Source organism: Mytilus galloprovincialis, chromosome 8 (genome assembly GCF_965363235.1).
Source record: "Mytilus galloprovincialis chromosome 8, xbMytGall1.hap1.1, whole genome shotgun sequence".
Taxonomy (NCBI): domain Eukaryota; kingdom Metazoa; phylum Mollusca; class Bivalvia; order Mytilida; family Mytilidae; genus Mytilus; species Mytilus galloprovincialis.
This window is the reverse complement of record NC_134845.1, coordinates 78,205,959-78,228,345: the sequence shown is the minus strand read 5'-3', so window position 1 is coordinate 78,228,345 and position 22,387 is coordinate 78,205,959. Positions and strand designations below refer to the sequence as shown.

The following is a 22,387-nucleotide window of genomic DNA, read 5'->3' as shown; positions in this document are numbered from 1 at the left end:
GTTCAGGGGCCAACCATTTCCAAAAAGGGGGTTCCCAACATAAGATGAAGCCTGAAGGGGAGCTCCAACCATAATGTCCCCATTCAAATACTCCACTGATAATCTTAAAAAGGGAGGTTTCCCTATCCTGTATCCACCACTGCTGTTTCTGATATATTTCTTAAATTTCCCCCTTTCAATCCAAAAGAAAGAAACATTAACCTAGATTACCCTAGCTTTTGTACAATTTATAATTTGATGTTGCTCTGATGACTAGATCAGCACATTTATGCATTATGCAACATGCATTACAACTTTTAATTTGATATCATGGTTCCTAGTTTGAAACAATATAGTTGAGTCAAAATTGGTTAGTCTATACATATAAAAAAGAAGATGTGGTAAGATTGCTAATGAGACATTTCTCCACAAGAGACCAAAGGACACAGAAAATAACAATTATAGGTCACCATACTGCCTTCAACAATGAACAAAGCCCCTACAGCCTATCAACTATAAAAGGACCAGGAATGACAAGGTAAAACAATTAGAAACTAGAAAACTAATGGCCTAGCTTATTTGTGCATTAATATATAATCTTTTACATTTTGCAGGTAAATTCACAAACATAAATGCAAACTGGCCAGGTAGTAGTCATGATTCCCACATATTCAGGACTTCACAGGTATGTATTTTATTACAATGTTCATGATGTTTGTCATCTTTTATTAGTCATATTCTCTTTCAAGCACTCAAATCAATAATTCTATATATATATAAAGAAGCAATACATTACTTTTAAGGGGTGGCTATGCTAAAAAATATTGATGTATAAAAACTGAAAAAGGAATATTGAAAAATAGTCTTGCTCAATATGATTTTAGGTTTTCTAGTGTGACTCCTCTTTAAAGCTGAATATATCAATTTAATTATATAAATGGTAGTTTTAACAAAATATTTGCTGTAAAAAGAAATATAAACCTTTATTTATAGGTGTGTACCTACATGGAAGAAAATGGTGGATGGGCAAATGGTGTATTGCTTGGGGATAGTGGTTATCCATTTCGACCATTTCTGATGACCCCATATCTGAATCCTGTACTAAATCATCAAAAAAAGTACAACAAATGCCACTGTTCAACCAGAAGTGTGATAGAGAGAACATTTGGGAGGCTGAAGAGACGGTTCCATATATTACACTCAGAGGTAAAGTATAATAGAATAACTTTTTATATAATGAACAGTTATAAAAAAAATCTTTTCAAGGGCGACGCTTAAATGGGATATATTTGGGAATTAATGTTGGTGTATTCAGTAGAAACAAACTAATTTTTTTATAATGTGACTAATCTGCTCATTGTTGAAAGCCATACTGTGAACTATAGTTGTTAATTTCTGTGTCTATTGGTGTCTTGTCATGTGGATAGTTGTCTCATTGGCAATTATACCATATATCTTCTTTTTTATATTTGCATTCATATGTTTCACCAAAAAGTTTAATACCCCAAAAGAAATGTACATAGGGTTTGTTTTGTGGTGTATTGGTCCATACTGTTTATGACTTAGGGGCCCAATAGAGGCCGAAACAAGCATTTTTCTAGTTTTCCAGACAATTACTTGTTTATTATTGTATGGTTCTCTCTGAAATTGTACCACAAGGTTCCATATCACAAATGGAAATTTGATAAAAGGGGAAAATATGTATTTAGTATACAATTGGAAAACTAAATAATCCAGCAATTGATGTATAAAAACCTGACCACAATCAAGAGATGAATATTAAGTGCTACTAACACAATACTTGGACAACATAAATTTTAATCAATTAATAAATAAGTAAAACATCTTTCGAAATGCTTAACAAAATGTGATGTATGGTATACCACTATAGAGACATTTTATGTAGTATTATTTATATCTTACTATAGGCTCCAATGTTGAATATCATACTGTAAACTTTTATATTTCATTACTTTAACAACAGAAAATGGTCTCATTGGCACTCATACAAGTGATCTCACAGCTTTCTATTTTATACATTGTATATACATACACACATGCAATGCCAACATTTGAAATACTATAAAATACTACTTTAGAAAAATGCTGATAAGAAGACAATTATTAAGGGTAACAAATTAAGTTATGATTTTTTTTTATTTCAGATAAGAATGAAACCAGGCAAGGCATGCAAAATAATAATGGCTTGTGCTATACTCCACAATATATGCATTTTGTTGAATGAACCAGACATTGAAGATGATGGAGTAATTGTAGGCAATGATGGTAATCTTGGGGAACATTTCAATGGTCATCAAGATGGAAGAGCTGTTAGAGATCATATTTCCACAACATTTTTTAATCATTGAAAATCAGAAATAAATCATGACAACATCTTTTAATACTTTTTTTTATCAATAACAATGGAATAAGAGAACAAGAATCATCAACACAGACAAATAAATAAATAAAGATTAATTTTGACTAAGCTTCTGTATGAAGTAGAGCATCTAAAATCATGTTTTCACTATCAATAGTTTTCTTCTTGATCATCATGTAATAAAATTGCATTTGTCTTTGGAAAAGTTCCATCTGCAGTTCATTTCTTTTTAGGTCACTTTCTAAAACAATACACTGCAGCTCATACACATCATCTACAGTCCTCTTTGTTTTCTTCTTCTGCATACTTTCACTGAAATATAAAGAAATTTTGCTATTTGGTATTTTTATTTTAAAATCTAACTCAATATTTAAGTGATGTGTTAATATTATATCATTGCCAATGAGACAATTATTCAAGAGTCAAAATGACACAGATTTTATTATAATAATATCACTATTCCCAGCCTTTAACAATGAGAAAACCCAATACGGATTAGCTCTTATAAAATAACTGACTTAACAAGTCCAATGTGGAACAATTAAAAAAAATGAATAATGACACATAAGCTAACAACAAAATTAAACAGACAACAACCCAAGTCATATACTGTTTTAAAGTCTCCTTAATTGGGACAGGGACTAACAAAATCTGAAAATGGTAAATGTGTTTGTAAGAACTCTATTATTCCATTCTAATCATGGTTACTCAGTGGGGGTACAGAACTTCATGGGGGGGGCTAACTGTTTGACATAAGGGGTGCCCAATCCAGTCATGTTTCACTGATTCCCTACAAAATAATTTATCTTAAAACAAACTCGGAACCTGTAGGAAAAAGTTATTCTCATCAGACTCACTAAGCAACTTATGTAAATACATCATAAACAGTGCTGTATTTTAACATATGAAACACATACCTTGGTTTTGGTTGTTGCTGAGTGGAAGTCTGTTTTTGTGCAGGTACAGGTACAGGTAGGCTGGCATGAACAGTAGCACTAGAAAGTGCTAACTCCTCATTTCTCTGGTGAACCTGCTCTAGTCTCCTTATCCAGATACTCTCCACAGAAGATGGTAAATCTACAAGTTGACAATTGTTTTACATAAAGATTTTGATTAAACTTGAAACATACTGTAACATAAAAAAAAATAGAAGACTTTTTATTAAGATTTTTTTACACATGCAACGTCATAATATATTATTGTCAACTTATTTCTATCAAAACTTATGCTTTATCATTGCAACTTTATATAAAATGCAAAATAAAGAAAATTACTAAACCATTAATGAAATTATCTAAGTTAGTAATAAATACCATCAACAGTCTGGCATGTTGGAAAAGCATTCAGAGCTGGAACTGGTGAGATGGGTTCAACTGTAAACATTTGGTCAGATGTTATGCTGTCTGAAAATAATGTAAAAAGACTTGTTTTATTTAAAGAAGTGAATTGATACTCTTCATAATAGAACAAAGTATACATCTATTACAATTGTTTCTTTCTTCCCAAATTTTCATATCAATATATAAAAATTAATTTGACAGTACAGTTTACAGATCTGGAATACTTGTAAAATAACATAGTGACTGCAATTTTCTAAACAGTCCTTGCTTTTTATAAACCTTCATTATGAACTGATCAGACATAATTTGACATGTTTGCTGTACAATTATTAAAACCATGCATATGGATCTGTTAATAAGTTACTATTTCAAGGCTTCATATATTAAATCAGTTCAGTTCAGTTTACAAATTGATTGCACTTCTTAAATTTGAAGAAACTTGAAATTTCATGCATACTAATAAGGTATCACAGGCATTCAGACCAAATCTACTTAATATCTACGAAATACAATTTCTGAAGTAATTTATAGTCATATGTATAAACTATGTAATTTATATATACACACCTTGTGAGTGTCTGCTGTTACTGGTGTCTTGGTGAGAAATCCCTGAAAAAAATCATACCTTTTTTAATATGATAAGGCACAAAGAAAGATAACTCAATTATGTTTTTTATACTGCATGCTATTTTGAAAAGGACTATAAGACATGACACAATATCTGTGGAAAATTAATCATTGCAAGTGCCTTGAAGATGGTATTAACAAATTAATATTAATTCTATAATTATTGTACCTCAGTAAATCAATTTTGTATGAATTTTTACCACACTTTATCTTTTTTTATTTTTTTTTCAATGTGGCAAATGTTGACATAAGGGGCATTGCAAATTTGACCGCCATAATAAAGCAATGGCTAGCAAACTTCAGCATTTAAATACCATCTTTAACCACAATTTGATTAGTAGATGGTGGTTCTTTCAACAATATCACATAAAGGAATTATATAAATAAAAGGTAACATGAATGTCATACTAAGTAATCGTAAACACATGAATCTATTTTTAGAACATTGGCGACGTCTGCAGGGAATTTCTTTCAAAGGGATATGCTTCTGTCATAGCAGACGACAGGTTTTGGTTTTGGGGTTTTCTTTGTTACTTTAATAAAGAAAACAATAAAACAGACAAATTTGGGTAAAACTAAGGAATGAAAATTAAGCAATATAAAATACTATTTCTCAAATACCAACCTACAGAGGTCTCCATGTCACCGTCTATTCCCTTGAATGAGGATGTATCTTTCATAGCATTGATGATGTTTTCCTCAGCCATACTTATGGGTTTGGGTACTGGTCCTCCCCCTGTTTTATTTCTCTCCTTTCTCTCGTACGTAAACTTTTCCTTGACATCTCTGGCTAGATTCCTGAATTTGGTTTTAACAGTTGAAAGTTTCCTGTAACTAACCCCCAGAGCATTCACCTCGTCTGTTATTTTGGCCCACATCTTGTTCTTTGCATCTGCAGTTATGTCAGGGCCAAACTTTCCTCTCAATAAGCCTAGCTCCTCCACCACTCTTCTACTGATCATATTCACTTCCATACTTGTGAAGTTAGTCCCTCTAATTCTTGGTAGTTTCTTGTTGGGGGGTTTGTTGTTCAGCCATTGTTAAACAGGAAGTGTAAGAATTTTGGGGATTTATGGGGAAATGTTTAATTAATCAGTTGTTAAATTTTTAACAAGTTGTTAGTTAACGCAGTCGTTAAATGTTTTTGAACAACATAATTTAACACAGAAATTAACTGACAACAATGTTAAAATTTAACGAGTTGTTAGGCTTAACTAGTCGTTAGCTTAACGACACTTTTGAACAACCGGGCCCAGAAATCTCATTAAAGAACTAATATTTTAAGTGAAAAAACACACTTTAAGATAGAACGATTTTGGAAAAGAATAATATACCTTTTATAACACCTGTCATTGAAAATGTGCTGATGATATCAGGGATTCAAGAAATCGCACTGTAATGAATAGACTCGAAAACAACAATATTGCTACGTGGGAAACTTAACTCAAAATAACTGTAATGTTATATAAAGAAACCAAATGGAGACACTTTCTGATCAAGAAGTAACCAAGAATTAATACTGTTCCAAAAAAATGCAAATAATAAAACCACAAAATGTGTGCATGATTTATTGCGTGTTTTGTCAATGGTCAACACGACCACAGTACAAGATAAATTAAGAATCTTTTTGAGGTGGAAAGCCGTACAAAATCCTACCTAGATTATCATCTTCCGTCATCCAACAAATTATACAACCAATTACGATTAAGTGAAACATGTATTCTCTGTATTTATTTGTACTTTAATGCTGAATGTCCCAAAGGTCAAATTCTTTACTCGAGACTACGAATGAAAGTAGTTCTTTAAATTGTCATTTGAGTCAATTGTATGTTGTTTCTCTTCTCAACTCTAAAGCTTGCTGACTTGAAAACTAATATGCATTTTTCATAATTCTGCCCCTTACATGTATATGCGGACATAAGATAAGGAATGATAAAGCCATTTGGAAGCCAAGAATGAACTGTAACTTTGGACACTGAATTAATAATAAATGGTTGAAATCTGAATTTTAACGAAGAAAACATTAGTTTATTTCTTTCTGTACAAAGTTTATCATTAAATAATTTATTTTGGGTGTAACGCATCTTCTGACTGGCTGACAGTGTTCTGTTTATGAGCTCATAGACATATTTTGTCATGTGAGTGTGACGTTGTTATCAATGGTTTTTTTCATGATTTACTTCAGCTTGAAATTGATGATTAAATTATAAGGAATGATTGTATTGTTTTGTCTGTGTAGTATTCTAAATAAGAAACAAATGTGGTGAACACTTTAAAATAACCAGCTACGCAGGTTACTCAATTTGCACCACATTTTAAGTGTTATTTCTTCATACACAGAAAAAATATTACAGTCATTCCGTAAATACAAAATGCTTACAAACTGATTCTTTACAAAATATACATGAAAGGATTTCATCCTAATAACTGCCTCATTCTTAAATATTTTGTTAATTTTATCTGAAATTGTCAATAATTCTATTGTGTTAGCGTGGTAATAAAGCATGTAGTTTTGATTTATTTGTCTATGTCAAATTCAATTCAATAAGGTGCCACATTAATAAAAGCGCTGGTTCTTTTTTTTAAACATGGTTGCCACAATATTGTTTGAACAAACCTTACGGTGTTGACATAAATTTCATTTTACAAATTTACTGTTTGCAAAAGTATGAATTGTCCAAAATACTAAGGTTTTTCTAATACAAGGCATAGATAACCTTATCCGTATTCGGCACAATTTTTTTTCGATTTTTTTTTTGTCATTAATGCTATTCAAATTTGTAGTTGTTTGGCTTTCTATTTTTTATCTACGCGTCAATGATGAGTCGTATGTAGACGAAACGCGTGTCTGGTGTATTAAATTATAAGCCTGGTACTTACACACATAGACATAGGCGTCTTGAAACTTGGTATAGTTCGGTTTGTTTCTACCTAAAGAAGTTTAATGCTCTTGTGGCATAAATGATTCCATAGTTTCTGTGTATACACGTTCTTATTATACATAAAGGAAGATCAGCTTTTTAATTTTTCATTTATCATAGGGAAAGGGGTTGACCTTAGGTCATTGTCTTCTACACTTTTATTTTAGGACAGATGACCTCAGCCTATTGATACAAAAAAACAGATTAGCATCAGGTTATTTTGTTGAACCGGTCCAAACGATTAGGCAAGCAAAGGACATGTTTTTTACAACTATATAGAAAAGCAAATAGTTAATCCTGCAGATGGAGTTTTCGTCTGGTCAGTGAGTTTTTAATGGATATACAAAGAGGAATAGAAAGAGAAATGACATACAGTCATTTTTTCGGAATTTAGTATGCAAAGGGGATTTTTTAGTATTAGGTTATTTTGTTTACTAAGTAACTGGTTCTAACGAACGGGATGACCTACGGACAAGTAGACCATTGACTTTATATTTGATACAGGTGATAACATCTTGTCAGTGTTTTCTTCGTTGATATACAAAGAGGAAGGTAATTTTTTCTGGAATTATCGAGAACGTTATTTACAATCAACCATCGTAAAATAAACATATATATAAATAACATACACTTGAAAAGTTGTTAAGTGGAATACAGACTCAAAATATCTTCCTTCGCAATATTAAGTAATTAGTCTACATTCACCAAATTTACATAGTTTTAAAATTGGCACCCCTATCAGCCGGACACTTAAGACACTATACTGTAAGCGTCACACAATGGTTGAACAATACGATAGATCTTCGTCTCCTTTTACATGCGACTTATTAAGTCATCTCATTTGTAACATCAAATATTTACAATAACTTTGAAAAATGCTTTGCTTCTCATCTCGACGCATTGTGTCTACTGTACATATAGATGTTTCTGATAAATAATAAAACAAAGCTAGCAATATGCCGAGGTCTGAACACAGTGTTGGACATATTTTCCATTTTGATGCTAGCAAATCTGATTTTTCACTGGTCGAAAATATTGTAAATACTTTTCCAACAACAACAAGATAATACATTGTATATGACAAATGGCATCAATTTCAACTTCAAAGGTCACATGAACTTTTAAAGATGAAATTCATTGGGCAAAAATCTAGGAAAAGTTAACATAGATTTTTTATGGGAACGGTTGTAAATCTTTGTTCCTATTTGGAAGTACATCCATTGCAAAATAAATTGATAATGTTTAAATGATTATATAGTTTTAAAGATAAACATTTTTTTTTACATGCGACTTATTAAGTTATCTCATTTGTAAAATCAAATAAGTAGAATAACTTTGAAAACTGCTATGCTTTTCATCTCGATGCGTTGTGTCTACTCTACATACAGATTTTTTATAATGAATAATAAAGCAAACAAAGCTAGCAATATGCCGAGGTCTGAACTTAGTGCGGCGCATATTTTTCATTTTGATGCTGGAAAATAATTTTTTTACGGGTTGAAAATATTTTAAATATTTTTTCCAACAACAATAAGGAAATGAATAGTTTATGACAAATGTCACCTATTTCAACTCAGTAGGTCACATGTACCTTTCAAGATTAATTGTCTCTGGCAAAATCTAGAAAAGTTAACAAGGATTTTTTTATGGGAACGATTGTAAATCTGTGTTCCTATTTGGACTTTCAGTTTTCCCATTGGAACTAAAGTACATCCATGGGAAAATAAAATAGGTAATGTGTAAATGAATTATATGATTTTAAAGATAACATGTGTTTGTGTTTCCCCTTCATCATTACTAAATATCTAAAGTTCTTTCCCAATATATATCCATCTTTTCTATTTCATAAGTATCTATTTAAAACATCGTTAAAACAAAAATAGCATTTTGATTCGTCTAAAAAATAAAAGACCTACAAAGTTTGATTGACTTCATAGTTATCTTTTAACATTTTAATGCAGTTTCTTGTTTTAAAATTGCATCGAATTTAAGGCTTTTAATATTTGTTTTTTTTTTTAGATTTTCCTACAATGACCATGCCACATTATTTTTAGAGTAAGAAATATTAGAATTTTAAAATAAATGATCGATGCGTAATTCAGATCAAACTTTTAAAAGTAAAATCAAGACGATCGATAGCAACGGCTAACTTTTAGGTTCAAGACCTGTAGTAGGCCATCGATATATTTTGTGTCCAGCTCTATAGACCACTCGACCACCTAGACTAAACACAACATGATAGAATTGATTGCAGAATAGCTAAGTTGTCTGTCCTCAAGGATTAAAAAATGCAGTCACAGAAATAGTTATATATAAAAAAAATGATTATGACCAAAATAAAACAGGCGACTGGCCACAAAACACAAACATCGATGCTAGGTAATAAAACGGCTAGTTCTTCACACTCTTTACAATACAAATAACCTATCATTAACACATCTTGAACAAACATTATTTACTCTTATTTATGCATAAAACATCCCTGCCTCTTCCTTGAATTCCTCAATGTTTGTGTTTATGTTGTGTATTATTGCATTTAGTTCCGTGAATGATTTGCTTTTCTTTTTATTACGAGATAGTTCATTTAGCAATTTACTGATAGTTAATTCATAAGATACAATCTTCAGTGGAATTTCACATTTAAAGATCCGGTATATCACCCTGTCATACTCAGTTCCAAAATTCTCTTCAAAACTACTTCGAATTTGTTCATATGTGAATGTTGAAAGCCATTTATCATAAATTGCTATAGCAGTTTTTTCTTTCATATATTGACTGAAAAGGTAATTTAAATCTGGTGAAGTTAACATATATGCAAAAGCTGCAACTAAACTTATTCTATTGCTCATCATAGCTACGTGGAATGCGGATCGCTCATCAACGGTAAACGAAATATCATGAATTGATCTTGCGAAACCAGTTATGTCTTGCTCAATGTTATGAATAATTAATTGAACCTCTGAAAGAAAATGTTTCATTGCATATTGGATCTCTTGAATAACCATTGAAACATTTTTACCTTCACACCATCTATTTATTCCAAAACTTATTCTAGTTTTCACTTCCTCGCCCAATGAATCATATTCAGCTGAGCTGATACTTTTCCATCCTGGAGGTTTTAAAGTTTCTCTTCTGCCAACATCCGACTTTAAATAGTTAAAAAGTTGTTCTGCTAAATTGTTTATCACTTTGGTTTTGTATTCTTTTGCTTCATTCATTTTCTAAACCAAACAAAAAAAATATATATATACATTATAAATTATTGTTTATTGAATAGTAATTTTCATCTAAATAACATAGCAAAACAAGATCCATTTTTTAAAATTGTATTCCAATAAAAAAAATTAATATGAAGATAAGGATAAAAGAGTACAGGCTGTGTTGAAGACCCATAGGTGGACGTCGGCTGTTTTCTGCTGTTTGGTCTGGTTGTTGTTCCTTTGACAAATTCCTCATTTTCAGTCTCAATTTTATGATGTACTATTAATATCACATACAACGCCATAATGCCTGAATCGTAACAATTGGAATAACTGACCGTATTTTTCAGAGATAGCTATAAATGTTATTTCATTTGAGGAGAAACATTAAGAGACTAGAAAGGTAATTCGTTTTGAGGAATTTAAAAAAATGATTTTTTGTATATAATAATTATTTAAATTCTATAACTTTCACAGTTGTTTGAATTAACTTATACTTATTATATAATGTTTTCCTTATCGTATCAAAAATTTGGATGGAGCGGGATTATTTTAAGGAATGTACTGTGCATGATTCATGGTATTATGTTTCGGTCTTCTATATTGTTTGACTTGGTTTTTATAGTCCTCCTTTGTAGCTTATTAGACCCAAAGGCAACAACAATCAGTTTGCTTCCGCCGTTGTCTTTTTACTCCTGCACAAATCTCCTATAAAAATGTGGAACAAATACATATCTTTTTGAAAAATATTTCGGATGATCCTTCTTACAAACCGACTTTCACATTTTTTAAATTTAGATGAAGAATCTACCGTTCATCATCGGTGACCTCTTTTTATTACAAAAGCACATGCCTGTATTGTACATCAAAGAGAAATGACAATTTTGATTATTTTCTATTCCGCATAATATTAATGAAATCTTCGGACATACAATGGAATGAAGAACTGTTAAGATTGAATATAATTTTATAACTGCTTCCCTCGGTCATATATAGAAACGAAACACATTATATGAACATGCATAGAGCACAAAAAACAAACTCCAGTCATCTTTGTAAAGTTGTGTTGAATATAGTTTAATATCCTTTGTATTTAAATGATGAAAACACAGACACTGTCTTTCTTGTCATTTATAAAAATAAAAATATACTTAAAAGCCAATTGTTCGTTTAACAGTTTGAAGTCTTTGCACATGATTTAAGCTATTGACTAGTAAGTGTTTTTGATGAGAAAGATGACGAAAGTAAACTAAACACTTTAGGGGCACTAGCTGTCAAATTCATATTGACTAACTTGACTCAAATTCTTTGATTTGTAACATACTAAAACGTATATCCAATTAATAGAAAGTCTAAACAAACAATTTACAATGCATAGGCTCAATAATATGTATCAACATGTCGTATTTTTTTAGTCTAGATGCCATCTAATTAACGATCAGGATGACCTTCAAAGACTGCGGATGGTCATTTAACCAGACATTGACATACATATAAATATGAACACGTAGCGAAGTCGTTCAATAAGATTTTTTTAAGTTTGTTTTAATTCATATTATAGGTGAACAATGTATGCATCGTTTTTAACATGTATAGGAATAACTTTCTTTGGATCGAATCATCAGTCAATCAAATGCATGTTTTACCCTTGTTTCATTCTCAATGTTGATTATCTTTTCCTAAAAGTCATATGACACTAGCGACTGATGAACAATAATGTTTATCCAATTCTTGAACCAATGCATGTATATATTATAAACTTAGTCTTATGTGCACGATTTTATCATTTTTTCGCAAACAAATCGTATAATCGTCATTTTTTTAACTATCTGTCTGTTATGAAGCACCTCGGTAATTGTCATGTTTTTTTAGCCGTAGTTTACCGATTTTCACCTTGTAGTTCATAATCAACAAAGAACATGGATATTGAGCACGTGTATAACATGCACATTCATATAAAAGTTTATTTCATTGACAGATCCATGCGTATTGCGTTTAGATGATTTTTACGAGGAGGGTCACGCTACGGTCACTTGCATACGGACAATATGTCGGCGAATTGCTTCCTTAAAGCAATCAATTAAAAAAGTAAACCTCTTCTAAATGTGGAAAAATTAAAGAATTTTCATTAGAAAAAGTATGTGTACATAAGTTTTATAATGAAAATCCATTTAGTTATAAAAACATATGCATATTTATTTTTTTTAAATTTGAGGTTTCATTTGACTTTAATAACTGAACACGCCTAATTGATGTGTAACCAATCCCTAGTTAAGAGTTAAAATTGAAGTTCACACGAATACAGATTCATTGAGGTCGAATCATTCACTTGCAAGTAAATATCAGCGATGTTTTATTATATTATTAGTTTTATTATTATATACATTTTTTAGCAAATAAGGGAAATGATTGGCTACTTGCGCTACATAAAAGGTCTTTACTGGCGTCTTTCAAAGGCAATTGTATGCTGATTCTAGAAATAGATGGTTTTATTTTTTCCTTTAAATCAGTGCCCGAAAATTGCTACTTCTGATGGCACAAGGTCACTTTCGAATGATATTTTCAAGGTTCTTTGTTTTACAACTTTAAAAAGCAAAATCCCAGTACTTTGTTATGTACCTTTATGGAATAATAATCAATTAACTTCAAATTTCAAAATTTTAGGGGCGATTACTCATATGAAAGGTCACCAGTTCGCTTTTGACCGACTGTGCCATTTCCCCAACAAAACACCCAAACAGTTGGCATCGGTTCTTTTGTGTTTACTTACCTTGTATAGTTTGAGAGGAGTTAGGGCAAACATAAAATAAAACTATGACCTGTGTGGACACAGGACCTCAAATAAAGATGCCCTAATTCTCTATCACTTATGTTTTATGAGATATAATTACATTTACATATAACTAATGGAAAATACAAAAGAGAAGTAACTCTCACTTGGAATCTCATAAACGCTTTTGTATAATCTGACCAGTGCATCTTGAGGATTTAACGAGCAATTTAGAAAAATAAACTTGTCTTTATTGTCTACTGTTAATGAAGCAATGCGAAGAGAGACAAAAACGTGTTCGGTTAACAGGATGAGTTTCAGAAGTGCAACACCTTCTCGAAGGCATATGAAAGACATATCGCAAAACCCATTATCATCGCGAGACAAAATATGGCGGTAGAAAAAATCAAAAGGTTTTCAAAAGAATGCTTGGAATATTTTGATTTTAATGAATCATTTATTACGCTGGTTAAAACTATTGATAGAGACGTTCAAACATGTGTTATGAATAATGGTTGTGTTACAGAAAATTTCTAAAATCCACGGGGATTCCGGCAAGGTTGTACTTCATCAGCTTAATTATTTGTTTTGGCTGTTGAAAGTATGGCTCCTGAGTTGAAAAATAGCAACAAAATAAAATTAATCACTGTTTAATTAGTTGGGAAAAGTCACAGCATTAAGATTCTCAGTTAGCAGGTGACACAACTCTATTTTGTAAATATAGAACAGATATCTACAATGAATGTTATAGAAAAGAACAAGAAACCTGATAACTAGCCCATATGAAAAAGGGGCTCAATATGGTTGATTTTAAAAGTTATTTTACTTCGCTAAAGGCATCATGACTTGTTAATTGTAGTTTTGCATTCTAGGAGGTTATATCTTTTAAATATATAAAGGTGTCTTTAAAAACTTTCTTTATATTTATCATGAATTTATATGGCATTTAACATTTAGAAAATTTCTTATAATTCCAGAATTTGTAAATTTATTTGTGGTTTGTATTTGATATTTTCAAAAAGAACATACATGACATAAATCTTTTAACTGGTTTATACTGCGATTTAAAACCAATACTTAATACCTGTTGTGATACTCTTGCTAAATGGATTACTGTTTCTTTATTCTTTAGAATAGTTTTCTTTCGGTCGTCGTCTGATTTTTCAAGTAGATTTATTCGTGAAGCAATTCCCAATTCTGCAGTAACAGCAAATCTCTGTACAAATCTGAATTAACATAGTGTAACGATCAACAACTATATGTCTCATTTTAAAGATTACAATTTTGAAATATATACAAAATAGGTCATATTTTGTAATGTATTTCATCTTATATCACGATACTGTACATTTAACACTAATATCAAATGGGTTTGGGTTGCATTAAGGATATCAGTCGTATTCTGTATTCCATGAAACTGAATATTTGTATTATAATCAGTTTCATACAGTATTTGTCATTTTGAAACCTTTTTAGCTTTTGTTTGTTATCCCCGACTTAGATTATTGAACAAAATCTATGATTCTAGTATAATCTAAAATATTCAAAAATAAATAGTGTAAATATAAAAAAAAGATGTGGTATGATTTGCCAATGAGACAACCCTCCCGTGAGACCAAATGACACAGACATTAACAACTATAGGTCACCGTAAGGCCTTAATTTGTTTTACTGTTCAATTATATAAGTTTAAGTTCTCCTTATTTAATTTCTCTATAATCTACAAATTTAGATTGAGATGTTTTATTAATATGATTACAATTATATAAACTGTACAATTTGCTTACTTCTATGCATATGAAGTATTCAAAACGCTATACGGTATCTAACATTTCTTTTAACTGTCATATCTCTATCGTCGCTGATCATCTGATTTTGTTTTTTCCGGGAACACCACGATGCATGACCCTATTGGGATAAGACCTACTTAAACATGTTAACCTTCTGGCGTTCTCAGGCTGAATAATGATTTTTCCGTTTTTGTGCAGTGCTGATGAATCTTTAAAATGCTCAGTTATACATGTTATAGTGTGTCATTTTTCTGTTTCTTTTTTTTTTATTAGTCTATTGTGTTGTATTTTCGATTTATTTTCTCTTGGCTATTATTTTTAGATTGCTTTTTTAAAAATTCATTTTGAAAACATGAATCTCGGCTGATATATATTTTTTTAGACTTCAATATTCTATCATCTTTTATGTTCAAATCAATGGAAAAAGTTGTTATGACTTTCTAGAATGTCCTTTTTCGTTTTTGATATAGGGGTATTTGTAAATTTCAAGATCTTTGTTTTTGCATTTTGAATAATTATCGTGCATATAAAGACGTCATTGTTGATTATTTGGCTGCTTATTGAAAAAAGGTAAAAGAGTCCGCGACTTGGGGCTACCTTAAGACGAGTTAGACACCAATGTAGTCACGATAGAAGTAGTTTGTTAATACGCCTTTTAATCCTTCATATTTCAAATCGTATGGATAATGCTGCGCAGGAAGGAATGAATCACTATTCAAAGAGAAACCCAATGGTTCGAATAAGAGACATGTTCAACGATGAAATTTTCGCATAGATAAACAAAAACATCAATTAAACAAACGTCATTCGTCATAACAAAGAAACGTAAACATTAAACAAATCGACGGCCAATTACCATATACTGTAGACAAAAAGACACGGATATAATAGGAAAACATCATTATTTAGTTTTACTATGGGCCTCATCCGTCTAAAGTTAAGTGGGCTTTGGTATGGTTATTAAATTTAATTTCTCACTTTCACAACAGGTTAATTATTTTGATCAATCTTCCACAGATATGTTCTGTTGATCAACCTGATCGAAGGCATAATTACGACCACAATCTCCATGACAAAAAGAGATAAACATATAGGAAACTAAAGATAATCTAAGTTTTGATTATTTCACTAGGTTTGTTACTTATCTTTTTAATGTTATGTTTTTGTTTTCTGTTTTTTCGTTGTTATTTTTGTTTTTCCCGATAAAAAAACTCAGTTCATACACGTATTTTCATTTGATTTTATGACCATACACAATAAACAAGTAAATTTACCTGAAATAATATTCTACTCGTTTGTCTTTGTTTTTTTCAATGGTTTCGCTGAGCATAAGCATAAACTTTTCAAATGGTCTTGTAAAACGAGTTTTCTTACGTTTTCTAACCTACAGAAGAAAAAAATTATGGAAAGCCACATGTCATAGTATGGAAAGCCACATGGGACCCCCCGACTCCGTGCATGTTTTATATAGTACTTTCACGGCCGTGTAAGATTACCGAACCCGTGAATGTTTTTTCCGATTCCGCGAATGTTTGGACCGACTCCGTGAAAGTTTTGGACCGATTCCGTGAAAGTTCCTGACCGACTCCGCGAATGATATAGCCCGACTTATTTAACAAACTCTTTAAACGCAATGCCAGTTGACATGTACTCGGCCGTGCAAGATAGATGCCGACTTTGAAAACTTTATTTCAATTACATAGCACATTCGCGGCCGTGTAAGATTGATGCCGACTTTGATAACTTTATTTAATTACATAGCACATTCGCGGCCGTGTAAGATTGATGCCGACTCTGTAGTAATTAATTTGATTAAAACGTTAGTAATTAGTGATGGTCGCGGCCGTGTAATACAATTTATTGCCGACTGTGTCCATTTCATACATATCATTAGCGATCTCCATGGAATCATTAAAACCATTATAATTATATAATGCATAATTATTTTGTATTTTTCGCTACTTGTCATTGTATTAATATGTATTTGACAATTTTATTCTTACCTCTTATAGTTTTTTAATATTTGATCTAAAATCTAAAATAATTTAGAAGGGAATTTTGTTTGGGGGGGGGGTTCTTTGTTTATGTAAACGGTATAAAACGAGAATATATGCGGATTTTTTTATGTTACTATATTGACAGTACCGCCCCTAATTTTGATAACTTGCTCCACATGAATACAATATATTAGATGTTCTTTTTTTAGTGCGGATTATCTTTTTTCTTTTGCTGTTTTATAATGCATGCATACAATTAGTAGCAGAACCAGGAGACAAGTTTAGCAATTGTTATAGTTTCACGAAAAGAACTGTCTATCATTTTTTCTTTTGAGGATACGAATATCATATATAGATATTCATTATTCCTACTAGAAAATATAACTATTTCAAAGGTTTTAAAAGTATGTTCCTGTTGATTTATCCTGTAAATGGTTTTACTCATTAATACTATCTCATAAAAATTAAGAAAAGTCACCAAGAAATAACTTGTTCAGTATCAATAGAATATTTTTTCACATGTAAAGATGTCTGATAATATATCGTTCGAGAAATACGAATCTGATAGAGGAAAACTTGTCATCGTTGTCGAAGAACATAAATTTCGTCAGGCATTTGTTAGAGAAATTAGATGGAGATACACAGATATTCGAGTTGTTCTAGGCATTTAGATTATTTACATGAAACTAATACTCAGAAACTAGAAAGACAGATTTTGAGAAAAGCATGCAAACGAAAAAGCAACTGGTATGTTATCTGAGCAACCTCCTACAATAATTAATATTTGAAATATGTTTAACCTCCTTCTTTCAACTATACATAAAACAGAGAAAGAAGGAAACTTCATCCAGTTCAACAAAAAAATCAATCCGAATTTCACAAATTCTTGATGATATTTGGTGTTGCAACAAACAAAGATGATTCAGCATATTTTATGTATTAAAATGACTTTAAAATAACTCTGCCAGGCGGTAAATTGATGGTCCTATGCATGGATGAAGGAGGAGAGAAGTCAATTATTTAGTTGATATATATATAAGTAAAAATAAATAAATTCATAAAATTGGCGCAATTAGATGTTGTTTTTTTGGCGCAGATGATACCTATAATTTTTAAATTGGAGTGGCGCAAAAGTAGCATTGGCGTAAATAAGTTGTGGCGCAAATGAGTTCATTTTAGGCGCAAAAAAAATATCGCCCATCAATAAAACCCATATTATAATTGATATTTAAATGTGGAAGTATATTATTCCATTGTTTAGAGTTTAATAAAGCTAGAATTAACTATTTTATGTTATTCTTGATTCACAGATTCAGCTACGAGAAAGTGCATAATAAATTTAACAAATCGGTTCTAGTAAATAAGAAAACATTATGTAACATTGATACATAAGTGTTATAACATAAGTATGAGTTATGACAATTTCCGCTAGATTTGTTTATAAAAACTCAATTATTTAAAAAAAAAACATTTTAAAAAAGGTTACAGAGTAAATGAATTTATGTCTGAAGATGGAACATATACATTCTGTATGTGCCTGCATGTCCCAAGTCGGGAGCCTGTTGTTCTTCAGTGGTTGTCATTTGTTGCTGTGTTACATATTTAATTTTCGTAAATCATTTTGTACATAAATTAGCCTACCGTTAGTTTTCTCGTTTGAATTGTTTTACATTTGTCATTTTTTGGGCCTTTTATAGCTGACTATGCGGTATGGGCTTATATTTATAAACTTGACTTGCTTAATCTTGATTCGAGTGTGAGGAGCCGTTATCCAGCTTGCTTTCGTCAAGCGTAAAACTGTCTTAGGAAGGGGGAAAAGACCAGTAATAATTCTTATATGATTTGCACATTAGGAAATACGTTAATATGATTGGTCGAGAGGGCTTCCGATAGTTGATACGACGTTTTTTATTTAAGAAATAATTCATGGAAGCCATAGATTTGTTGGAAATTTACACGCGGCCTGGGCCGTGATATTCGAACTTTATCCTGATCTCACTCCCAAAAAAGGTTCACATTGTGGTTCGCGGTATAAATATACATATATCGCTCGTACAGTAAAAAAATGTGTAAGGGTTTCGCGGAACCCAGTGTCTCGCCTACTTTTGCTGTTAATCACACACTCATCAAAAATGATGAAAAAAATCAATAAAATTATTCCTCTCGATACCATCTTTTGATTGTCAGAAGCTTCTGTCCAAGTTTGGTAAAAATCCAGGCTAGTTTAAGAATCTTAAAAATGTTTTAAATACTTTAACTGCAGACTGTATGTAATGTTAACTGGAAGAAAAACTAAGTCCATTTATAAGTAAAATACGGGAAAAATGGAATTTTATTTTTACAAAATTTACTTCTGGATACTATCTCCTGATCATAAACAAGCTTCTGACCAAGTTTTGTACATTTCCAGGATAGTTTAAGAAAGTTATTAAAATTTTTAAAACTTTAACCACAGAGTGAATGTAATGTTTCCTGGCAGAAAAAACTAAGTCCATTTATAAGTAAAATACGGAAAAAATGGAATTTTATTTTTACAAAATTTACTTCTGGATACTATATATATCTTATGAACATAAACAAGCTTCTGTCCAAGTTTCGTACAATTCAAGGATAGTTTAAGAAAGTTATTAAAATTTCAAAAACTTTAACCACAGAGTGAATATTTGTGGACGCCGCCGACGCCGCCGACGCCGACGGAATGTAGGATCGCTATGTCTCGCTTTTTCGACTAAAGGCGAAGGCTCGACAAAAAGAGAGCGAATAAACCCTGACAATGAGCGAAAAGTAGCACCGGACGCTTCACGTGTTGACCAGATTCTTGTTACCCACCAGGAGCACCTGGGAACATCCCCTACTTCATGAGGTGAATTTATATGTCTTTATGCTTTTATGTAGTGTCTTAATACTGTTGTTATTCTTTTTGTCAATATCGAATTTTGGCATAGCGTTAAAAAAAACTCTTAAGAGCCTGTGTCGCTCACCTTGATCTATGGGCATATCAAACAAAGGATAGATATATACTCTCCAACCTTTTAGATGAGAATAGACTTCATGACAAAAATCTCTATTTTGTTTTATCTTGTATTACTGATTTTTGAGTCTGTTTAGTTTCTTTGACTTTATTAATATTAATATTTTTATTAACTTTGTATTTACATTGTATCATAGATCAAATTTATTCGTTCAGTGTATGTTCATTGTGTTACTACGTTTTTTGATTGAGTTAAGCCATTCCAATTGATATTTTATAGTGTGTCTTTCTATGTTGTGATGTTACACTATTGTTTCAGATAAGGGAGAAGGTATGGTGCCATTAAAACATTTAATCAAAACATTTAATCCCGCTGCAATTTTTTGTACCTGTCCTTAGTCAGGAATCTGATGTTCAGTTGTTGTCGTTTGTTGATGTGGTTCATAAGTGTTTCTCGTTTCTCGTTTTTTTTTTTATATAGATTAGACCGTTGGTTTTCTCGTTTGAATGGTTTTACACTAGTAATTTTTTGGGGCCCTTTATAGCTTGCTGTTCGGTGTGAGCCAATGCTCCGTGTTGAAGACCGTACCTTGACCTATAATGGTTTACTTTTATAAATTGTGACTTCTATGGAGAGTTGTCTCATTGGCACTCATACCACATCTTCCATAAATCTAATAACAGAAAATTCCATAGACATCTTTATACTCGCCAAATATACTACTTTGTTTAACTTAGTAGTTATTGATAGACAAATTCATACTCTTGAAACTGTCCCATGCATATGGCATTATAGGTGTTGTCTTGGAAACATTTAACATGTAATTGGTCATTTGTATTCATGTGATTGCTGAGGGAACATATGATATTTAAGTTTGTTCCCACATCACAATTCATTAAGTTGATATCTACACGTGAATTATATTAACAGGACGAGCCATTCAAGCATTTTGAGGCATTATATTTTTTCCCCATATCACAATTTAAAATATGATATCAATAATATCCGTATGAGGGTATGGATACGGTTTACAAAATAGAGAATAATATGCAAATAATATAGAAATGAGAATAATTGGCGCCAGATACAAAAGAAATGAGAATAGTGGAGTGCTAGAAAATAAAACGAATAATGGGATGGTAAATCATGAAGAATAGAAAGGGATAGAGAGAAAAAAAAGTCGAAAAAGTTAAAGAAAACAAGTATGAAGACTCTAATCCAAACACTCATGTACACTTCATTTAAATTTTTTTTTATCATTTCAAGAAGAACTATTTAGATCACTAATGTAGTTTATAAAATAACCAGAGCCGGCTGCATTCTCGCAATGTTCAATTTTGACATGTTACGTACTTGAATGAATTGAATGTTAAAAATCCATTCAGACATTATAACGAAAAGGAATTTACAAAATATTTCAATAAGTCAGTTCACATTTTTCGCGAAGTCTGTCAAGAACTTTCACGGAATCGGTTCATAACCTTAAGGTAGTCGGAATTAAACATTCGCGGAATCGGTCAACAACTTCACGGAGTCGTTCCAAAACGCGAAGTCGGTCAACAACTTTCACGGAATCGGTTCATAACTTTCACGGAGTCGGTATAAGGTAGCAATACACAGTTAGAAGTTTAGTTTCGCATTATGGCCCCTGTGAATGTTTTAAATATGAAAGTTTTTGTACAATAAAATTGATTTTTAGATAATTGAAGAATAATATAGCCTTCTTAGTGGGTTTATATGAACATTAAGATTGTTTTTAACATGTTTTATAGGCCATTTATATGATTGACAGTCCGTATTTTCCTATCCGTACCGTTCATAGGTCCATACATTATTGTAGTGTTTATCAACAAAGATTTTGCGCTCGATCTTTTCAATTCAATTTTATGGAAAAACGAGCAGATAAGCATATGATTTTTTTGGGACCACTTGATAGATATAAACCTATGGATTCAGGAAAGGTATTACTGTAATTGATTGAAATTTTCCTTTAGACCAAATTTTGGAGACTTTTGTGACATGTTCACCCCCCTTTTTTGCTATATTTTGTATCTAAGAAATGCAGATTGTTGCCATGGTTACACCCAAGAGGGATTATATTTCACCCTTATGACCATTAGAAATCAAATCTATGGAAGATTCTCTTTCTATAAGTATATACATGCATAACACACATATAAAGCCTTCTTTGTTAGACAGGAGGGGAAAGAGGGTGTTTAAAAATTATGAGTGTCAATTTTAAGTTTTTTTCCTAACTGTGTATTGCTACCTTATGGCATTTGACAAAGCAAAGAATTGCCTTTTTTTAGACAAATCATACCACAAATCTATTGATAACTATGTTATAGATACAATTCTGAGGGAGAAACAACCTTTAGAATGACAATATATGTTAGTTTTGTTGTTTATTG

General features: G+C 31.4%; 2 protein-coding genes across 2 annotated transcripts in view; both read right to left on the bottom strand.

Moving 5' to 3' along the window:
• Positions 1–2,463: 2,463 nt before the first annotated feature.
• On the bottom strand, positions 2,464–5,300 carry LOC143043787 (uncharacterized). The gene is made up of 5 exons (XM_076215966.1): positions 4,952–5,300; positions 4,267–4,308; positions 3,673–3,762; positions 3,277–3,436; positions 2,464–2,671 (listed from the first exon to the last, which is right to left on the bottom strand). Exons 1-5 carry the CDS (start codon positions 5,298–5,300, stop codon positions 2,464–2,466), a joined length of 849 nt encoding a protein of 282 aa, XP_076072081.1.
• A 4,743-nt stretch (positions 5,301–10,043) lies between these two features.
• The window catches only part of LOC143043543 (uncharacterized), a 93,329-nt gene continuing 80,985 nt past the window's right edge, over positions 10,044–22,387 (bottom strand). The window contains exons 5-7 of the mRNA XM_076215807.1: positions 16,282–16,391; positions 14,302–14,443; positions 10,044–10,468 (exon numbers count right to left, since the gene is read on the bottom strand). The gene's annotated coding sequence lies outside the window, so the exon portion shown is untranslated. The remainder of the gene's footprint in view (positions 10,469–14,301; positions 14,444–16,281; positions 16,392–22,387) is intronic.

Bases quoted from the DNA above. Each gene is read 5' to 3' on its own strand.
- LOC143043787 (XM_076215966.1), bottom strand. From the start codon at position 5,300: ATGGAAGTGAATATGATCAGTAGAAGAGTGGTGGAGGAGCTAGGCTTA. The intron at 3,763-4,266 runs GTGTGTATATAT...CATTATTTTCAG, and splicing joins TAACAGCAGACACTCACAAG to ACAGCATAACATCTGACCAA. The intron at 3,437-3,672 runs GTATTTATTACT...GTCAACTTGTAG, and splicing joins AACATGCCAGACTGTTGATG to ATTTACCATCTTCTGTGGAG.